The 8,430-nt window shown below is 50.7% G+C and overlaps 1 protein-coding gene across 1 annotated transcript; it reads right to left on the bottom strand.

Annotated features, from left to right (window-relative positions):
* Positions 1–3,594: 3,594 nt before the first annotated feature.
* On the bottom strand, positions 3,595–8,308 carry LOC130201584 (4F2 cell-surface antigen heavy chain-like). The gene is made up of 8 exons (XM_056426652.1): positions 7,665–8,308; positions 7,123–7,313; positions 6,370–6,543; positions 6,179–6,276; positions 5,956–6,098; positions 5,214–5,529; positions 5,069–5,128; positions 3,595–4,047 (listed from the first exon to the last, which is right to left on the bottom strand). The coding sequence occupies exons 1-8, from the start codon at positions 8,054–8,056 to the stop codon at positions 3,700–3,702; spliced, it is 1,722 nt and encodes a 573-aa protein (XP_056282627.1). The 5' UTR covers positions 8,057–8,308; the 3' UTR covers positions 3,595–3,699.
* Positions 8,309–8,430: the final 122 nt, after the last annotated feature.

Here is an 8,430-nt window from a genome sequence, read left to right as displayed (position 1 = left end):
ATCCATATTTATATTAGAGCTTTTATTTTGACGAGCCATTTCCGGTCTCAGCGTAACAAACTGATGGCGTTTTGACGTCACGAGACGCTGGTTCGTGTAAAAAGAAACGAGAGAGGGCGAGTGCAATCACTGGCACCGACAACTCAATGGCAACTCACTGGCACCTCAATGGCAACTCACTGGCACCTCAATGGCAACTCACTGGCACCTCAGTGGCAACTCACTGGCACCTCAGTGGCAAGTCTGTGGCAAGTGCCGCTCGGTGCCAGTACTCAGCGACAACTCACTGGCACCTCACTGTACGTACCTCACTGGCACCTCACTGGCACCTCACTGGCACCTCACTGGCACCTCAGCATAGATAATGTATTTTTTTAGACTTACTTACAATATGCAATACGATATTGCTGTACAATACTGCTGTACTATATTGAATATTGTTTTGCTACTACTACGTTTCACTTCGTAATATATAACACTTATATACCATGATATGTATAATGTACCCGCCTTTCTTTAATAAAAAAATATATATAATTAATTTGTTTACCATGTCATACTGTTATACCTCCATGAAATTCTCCTTTGAGGAGATGCCACTGTTAGTCTAAAGTTTAAGCACTGGCACTCAGTGACACTTGCCGGCACTTGCCAGCAGTTGCCAGCAGTTGCCAGCAGATGCCACTACTAGTCAAAAAGTGCCACTACTCGTTAAAAAGTGCCACTACTAGTTAAAAAGTGCCACTACTAGTCAAAAAGTGCCAGCAGACGGAGGGTCGGCCGCAGTGACGAGTCTGCGACGATTTAGTGACAAGCTTCACTGAAGTGCCCGGACAGCGGAATAAATCACTTTCATGATCACAGAATGGAGGAGCTGCGGTTTAGCTAGATTGATAGATAGATAGATAGATAGATAGCTAAAATAGCTAGATACACAGATGGATATATATATATATATATATATAATTAGTGTCTTTTTGTAGACACTTACTTACAATATGCGATAGTGCTGTACATTACTGCTGTACTATATTTAATATTGTTTTGCTTCTACTACGTTTCACTTCGTAATATATGGCGCTCAATCACAGTGTGGCACCGTGCGTGCTGGTCGAGGGGCGTGCTGTGATTGCTGGCGGAGTGCCCAGAGGCGGTTGGCAACTTGAAGAGCAGGAGTTAAGGGTGGTTGACAGGAACGTTGTTGTTGATGTTCGACCTGCTGCTAAAGCTGAGAGGAGCCGCGCTGTGTGTTGGTGGATGCCCAATAAAGGAGGATTAACCGTCAAATCCCGTCTCCGTGTCATCAGTGCCATAACGTCCGAGACGTTACAATATCATGGTATATAAGTGTAATAGATTACGAAGTGAAACGTAGTAGTAGCAAAACAATATTAAATATAGTACAGCAGTAATGTACAGCACTATCTTATTGCATATTGTCAGTAAGTGTCTACAAAAAGACACTAATTAATATATATATATTAATTAGTGTCTTTTTTATATATATATACACACATCCATCTGTGTATCTAGCTATTTTAGCTATCTATCTAGCTAAACCGCAGCTCCTCCATTGTGTGATCATGAAAGTGATTTCTTCCGCTGTCCGGGCACTTCAGTGGAGCTTGTCACTAAATCGTCGCAGACTCGTCACTGCGGCCGACCCTCCGTCTGCTGGCACTTTTTAACTAGTAGTGGCACTTTTTAACTAGTAGTGACACTTTTTGACTAGTAGTGGCATCTGCTGGCAACTGCTGGCAACTGCTGGCAAGTGCCGGCAAGTGCCACTGAGTAGCTGTGGCAACTACTGGCAAGTGCCACTGAGTGCCAGCGTCGCTAGGGGGATCTCGCCCCTACTGAAAGAAACACCTCCCTCACGAGACCGGAGGAGGCACGCGGGCAGTAATGACAGCGCTCGCCCTCACGCGCACGTGTGTGATGTTCTTTTTACCTTGGCGGGAACAGAGAGAGCGAGAGAGAGAGAGAGAGGTCTCACTCTGTCACCGATTGATGCATTCATTATTATTTATTCATAAAAATGCTGGATATTGAATTTAGAATGATAACAAAACTCAAAATTAAAATCGTATAATGAATTACTAACACATGTTTAAACATTCCTGGCATCTCTGTGATTTAATAAATAAAATGCTTGTTTCCATCCATATACTGCTTTCCAGGCACGTGCACAGATAGAGCCCTAGTGGTGCTCAAGCACCAGCCCCTTTGCCCTGGATGAGTAAAGTGCCCTTTTTGCTGGAGACACTTTTTTTTTATTCATCCGTATTTAAGAATAAAAGTTACTCTTTCTGTCATCAAGTCCCCCCAAATGTGTTTTAATATCCGACGGGGCATTTATTTGAGTTCTTGTGAGAATTTCGCCTAGACCCGCTCCGCGGCGCTCACGAGCCCCCACTCCTCTCCCTCCCCCCGCCGCGCCCCTCCCTCCTCCACGCAGTGCTCCTCGCGCCACCGAACGGCTGCACCTCCTTCTCCTCTGACCCGCAGCACCAGACACACAGGTCCTGACGGTGTTTGTCCCCTAACGTTGTTTTGTGATAAATCAACCACAACATTACGCTGCTGAAAACATGACGTCACAACTGGTCCGACGTTTCCTAAAAAAATAAACAAACAAAAACTCTGTGATTTCAAAGCCTCGTCCAGCTGTTTACTGACGTTAGTTATGTTTAGAGAATAGAGAGAGGGAGAGAGAGAGAAGAAAGAGAGAGAGAATTCAAGAGAAAAGAGAGAGAGAGGGAAGAGAGAGAAGAGAGGAGAGAGAGAAAAGAGAGAAAGAGAGAGAATTCTTATTCCGTTCTATTCAACAGGGGCTAGGATTTGCGTGGCCAGACTGAAAACAAAATCATAAGGCCTCTCTTGTTCAGAGGGCCGGGCCAAATGTGGAGGCGGGCCGTATCCGGCCCGCGGCCTTAGTTTGAGGACCACTGCTCTTGGCTGTTGATGTCTATCAATATCGCTCATTTTGAAAATGATGTAAGAGGGCAATACGGATCCGTATCAGACCAGCGAGGAGGGCAATACGTGGCTGGCATGATGCCCATTAGCCAATCAGAATGCTTGTACTGTTGTTGCTATATAATAATTCATCTTTATTCATAATGAAAATGTAAGCTAGTGGTCTGATGCTGGCCAGAGGAAACGCAGGTTGAGGACAGCATCATCAGTGTAATGCTGCTTATGCTTCAACTCTGTCAGAATTTTTTTTTGGCATTGGGTGCCCTTTTTTGGGGTTTGAGCACCTGCCCCTCAAAATGTCTGTGCACGTGCCTGCTGCTTTCATAAAAGTACTAATACCACAGGCGCTCCTTGTGGTGAAAGTCTGCATAACGCTGACAGACGGAAAGAGTTCGTAAAGGACTCGAGACACAACCCTCCTGGAGTTAACGGGAGTCCGCGAGAACCGGAAGTCACCCATCTTCACACCATTCAGACTGCAGTACCAGCTGCGGCCACACGCTGACTGACATTCGTCAGACATGAAGGCCAGGGGGGCGCTGTTTCACCATACCGTACTAGTAGTAGTACAACTACCTAAAGTGAGAACACTCAAATGATAACAGAGACTTTAAATGACTTTCTTTGCTTTTATTGTTGTTTATCTTCACATTGATATTCATAACAGTAAACCAAACAACGCTGAGGTGATTGACACTCCACTCACATTGAAATGTGAAGCTAGCTAGCGTAGGGAAACCTGAGGAGCGCGGCCTCCCCGGGGCCGAGCCGCAGCTCCGTGAGGTCCACACTGCTGCCGGCCGGCAGGGCGTCGCCGTTGGTGCTGAGGACGAGCGCCGCCCGGCGGGGCAGCGCGAAGCCACCCAACTGAAGCACCGCCGCCTCCTCCGCCCAGTTGAAGGCGGCCAGGTAGCGCTCGCTCTGATCCCAGACGCGCAGGTACGCCAGCGAGGAGGAGGAGTTAGAGAGGAGGAGGAAGTCTCCGAACAGCAGTGAACGCTCTTTACCACGGAGCTCGCTCAGAGCGCTGAAGAACCGGAGGCTCGCCCGATGCCCCGCCCACTTCTCCTGGGTCAGGACACAGAGAACGAGTAAACCAGGACAACTGAGGCAGGTATTACTATACTAAGACTACTTGGGCAGATACTACTGTACTGGGACTACTGGTGCAAGTACTACTGTACTAGGACTACTGGTGCAAGTGCTACTGTACTAGGACTACTGGGGCAGGTACTACTGTACTGGGACTACTGGGGCAGGTACTACTGTACTAGGACTACTGGGGCAGGTACTACTGGTGCAGGTACTACTGTACTAGGACTACTTGGGCAGGTACTGGGACTACTGGTGCAAGTACTACTGTACTAGGACTACTGGGGCAGGTACTACTGTACTGGGACTACTGGGGCAGGTACTACTGTACTAGGACTACTGGGGCAGGTACTACTGGTGCAGGTACTACTGTACTAGGACTACTGGGGCAGGTCCTACTGTACTAGGACTAGTGGTGCAAGTACTACTGTACTGGGACTACTGGTGCAAGTACTACTGTACTAGGACTACTGGGGCAGGTACTACTGTACAGGGACTACTGGGGCAGGTACTACTGTACTAGGACTACTGGGGCAGGTACTACTGGTGCAGGTACTACTGTACTAGGACTACTGGGGCAGGTACTACTGTACTAGGACTACTGGGGCAGGTACTACTATACTGGGACTACTGGGGCAGGTACTACTGTACTGGGACTACTGGTGCAGGTACTACTGTACTCGGACTACTGGGGCAGGTACTACTGGGGCAGATACTACTGGTGCAGGTACTACTGTACTAGGGCTACTGGGGCAGGTACTACTGTACTAGGACTACTGGTGCAAGTGCTACTGTACTAGGACTACTGGGGCAGGTACTGCTGTACTATGACTTCTTGGGCAGGTACTACTGTACTGGGACTACTGGGGCAGGTACTACTGTACTAGGACTACTGGTGCAAGTACTACTGTACTTGGACTACTGGGGCAGGTACTACTGTACTGGGACTACTAATGGTTCCATTTCCGTATTTCTATTAAATTCTTTGTTTGTTTACCTTCAGAGTCCCGTTCAGCTCCTCGTTAGAGTCCCAAAGCATTCTGGGAAACGTGTGGCCCTTCAACACAGATGATACAATGTGAAGTCATGAACAACAGGACTCCCCCTAGTGTGTCACAGTGAGTCCCTGCAGACGTCCTCACCTCGTCCATCAGGCCGATCTCGTCCCCGTAGTTGAAGACCGGCGTCCCCGGCAGCGTGAGCAGCAGCAGCTGGTACTGTCGGACCAGATCCGGGCCCACCAGCGAGGCCAGGTGGCCCTGGTCCCGCCCCCCCAGGCTCCAGGCCAGCTTCAGCTGGCTGTGGGACGAGTACAAGAGCTGGACGGACTGAGCGCGCTCTATGGCGTCCGTGCCGCCGGGCAGGAGGACGCCAGAGATCAGCAGGTCCACGCCGGTGGAGTTGAGGAGGGCAGACACGTCTTGGGCCGCGGAGCGCTCGGTGACACCGATCAGGACTCTGGAACATTTAGTCATGTGATGCCTTCTAGTCGTTTATCTCTATCATAGAAATCTAACTACATTTATTTATCAATGCCGTCTGACCAGAGCCAGCCCACCAGCGAGTTTCAGAGGTACCAGAGGACTCAGTGGTTCCAAGAGGTCCCAATAGTTTCAGAGGTACCAGTGGTTCCAGTGGACTTAGTGGTTCCAAGAGGTCCCAGTGGTTCCAAGAGGTTCCAGTGGTCCCAATGGACTCACTGGTTCCAGTGGTCTCAGTGGTTCAAGAGGTACCAGTGGTTCCAGTAGTCCCATTGGACTCACTGGTTCCAGTGGTTCCAGTGGTCCCAATAGTTTCAGAGGTACAAGTGGTTCTAGAGGTCTCAGTGGTTCCAGTGGTTCCAGTGGTCTCAGTAGTTCCAGTGGTTGGACTCCGGTCTCTGACCTCTTGTTGATGGTCTCCTCCGTCCCGTTCTGGACGATGGCTCTGATGTCAGTCCACAGAGACGGAACCATGCTGGACACTCGCTCCACCCCCGACAACTGGACCCCGTCCACGCCTTGTTTCACCCAGAAGACCAGAGCCAACTGAGGACAGAGAGACAGACATGTGGTAGAGACCAGAGGACAGACAGACAGACAGGTGCAGTTCTGTCTTCCTGTATCACCTTCAGCCTCTCAGCTACGTTGGTCACACTGCCGTTGGAGAACCAGGGTCCAGAAGAACCCTGGTAGTTTGGAGTCAGATCCAGAACCACAAAAATACCTGCAGAGACGGACCACATGTAAACTAGACCAGGATCCAGACCAGAAGGACCAAACCTGCAATTGGATTATTGATCTGATGATTGATCGTCACCCTTCTTATGGGCCACCTGGACCAGGTCCTTGAACTGGTCCAGGGTTCCAGACTCAGAGGAGACCTCCTCAAACCTCAGACCCATGACGTCATCGGCTGGAGCCACGTGGACCGGACCGACCACCAGACCTCGGACCTTCATCCGGGACAGGTAGTCCACCTTCTGCTCCACACCTGGGGGGGGGGGGGGGGCATTGTAACATCCTTCCCAGAATGCCTTGCTTCACATCTTCATCAACATGTAACTTCCCAGCATGCCTTAATAATAATAATAATACATTAATTTTATAAGGCGCCTTTCAAGGCACTCAAGGTCGCCGTACAACATATTTAAAAAATGGACACAATTAAAAAGCAGAACAGTTAAAAAGCAAAACAGTTAAAAAGCAGAACAGTCTGCAGCAGAGCAACCAAGAAGGGAACAGGTCAGCCATAGGCCTGCCTGAAAAGGTGAGTTTTGAATAAAGTGATAGAGTCAATGTTTCTGATGTCAGGGGGGAGAGAGTTCCATAGGCGAGGGGCAGAGCGGCTGAAGGCTCGTGACCCCATGGTGGACAAACGAGCTGGGGGGACAGTCAGGTTGATGGAGGAGGCAGACCTGAGAGACCGGGTGGGGATGTTGATTTGGAGGAGGTGAGACAGGTATGGAGGGGCGAGGTTGTGGATGGCCTTGAATGCATGGAGCAGGATCTTAAAGTCAATGCGGTGTTTGATGGGAAGCCAGTGGAGTTGCTGTAGAACAACTGCTCTCACCCCTCAGGTTGTGGGCGGGGCTAAAGGCCCCTGCGTCTGCGATGCGGTACAGCGGCCCGGCGCTCCACCAGGAGGAGGACGGGAGGTCTTTGCAGCGAGGAGCCTGCAGCACTAGGAGCACAGCACCTCCTAACATGCCCAACCAGGAGAACCAGAATAGCACCAGGAGGCTCCAACGAGTCCGCACCCAGCTGGAAGGGGGGGGGGAAGAGGAGAGAAGACATTATATATATATATGTATATGTGTGTATACAGACACATATACATATTTTAAAAAAATATACACTTTTATTAATCCCCAAGGGGAAATTAGTTCTCTGCATTTAACCCATCCTCAGTTATTAAGGAGCAGTGGGCTGCGGTGATGCGTCCGGGAAGCAACTGGGGGTTCAGTGCCTTGCACAAGGACACTTCGACTTGCAACTAATGGGGAGAGCGGGGATCGAACCCACAACCTTGCGGTTGCAGGACGGCCCTCTTACCCCACTGAGCTACAGCCGCCCCGATACTTGTGTGTGTGTGTGTACTTGTCTGCCGCTCACCCCGGGGTCCCCGCGACCCTCAGCAGCTCCTCCTTGTTCAATCCGGTGAATTTGTCCTCCTGGTCTTCGGGGATCTTCAGCTTCACGAACCCGTTCTTCTCCGGGACCAGGGCCTGGACCGGCTCCTCTCCGCCGGCCTCCTCCTCCTCTCCTCTCCGACCTCCTCCTCCTCTGGTCATCGACTGCTTCTCCTGCTCCTCCTGGTCCAGGTCCGCTTCGCTCACATCGGCCTCCGTAGCATCAGCATCCGCAGCGGGACCCGGAGCCTGGTCCGGATCTGCATCGGGACCCAGAGCCTGGTCCGGATCCGCATCAGGACCCGGAGCCTGGTACGGGTCCGCATCTTTGGTCTCGGCATCCTGCAGGTCCACGTTGGTCTCCTCCGTGTTCATGGCGTGGGGGTCCGGTATCGTCTCGGTAACGAGAATCAGAGCCGCTCGGTACCGACAGGTGTCCGTGACGTCTGGAACACTGCGGCAAGTGATGCCTTCACTGGCCGTGGGACATTCGGCACTCTCGGTCTCCTCCCCAGTGTTCTAGGTTGTTGTAACGCAGGTGTTACTGGACCACGATGATCCTCATGAGGTCCCTGAAGGCCCCCTGCTGTCCACACGTGGGAGGTGCATCACTGAATCGCAGTAAAAGAGCTCCTAAACGCACCATGTGGGTAGTTTAATTTAAACTGAAGACACAGATGTTCATGAACACACCACGACGTCACTGCTCTCGTGCTGCCGGTCCTGGACTCAAAAGGGGTCAGAGTTCC

This window comes from Pseudoliparis swirei, chromosome 11 (assembly GCF_029220125.1).
Source record: "Pseudoliparis swirei isolate HS2019 ecotype Mariana Trench chromosome 11, NWPU_hadal_v1, whole genome shotgun sequence".
Taxonomy (NCBI): Eukaryota; Metazoa; Chordata; class Actinopteri; order Perciformes; family Liparidae; genus Pseudoliparis; species Pseudoliparis swirei.
The sequence above is the reverse complement of the archived record's forward strand: the minus strand, read 5'-3'. Positions and strand labels throughout refer to the sequence as shown.

Excerpts from the sequence above, each read along its gene's own strand:
- LOC130201584 (XM_056426652.1), bottom strand. The coding sequence starts at position 8,056 with ATGAACACGGAGGAGACCAACGTGGACCTGCAGGATGCCGAGACCAAA. Across the intron at positions 6,544-7,122 it reads CCCCGCCCACAACCTGAGGG|GTGTGGAGCAGAAGGTGGAC; the intron begins GTGAGAGCAGTT and ends CCCCCCCCCCAG. Across the intron at positions 4,048-5,068 it reads AGCTGAACGGGACTCTGAAG|GAGAAGTGGGCGGGGCATCG; the intron begins GTAAACAAACAA and ends GTCCTGACCCAG.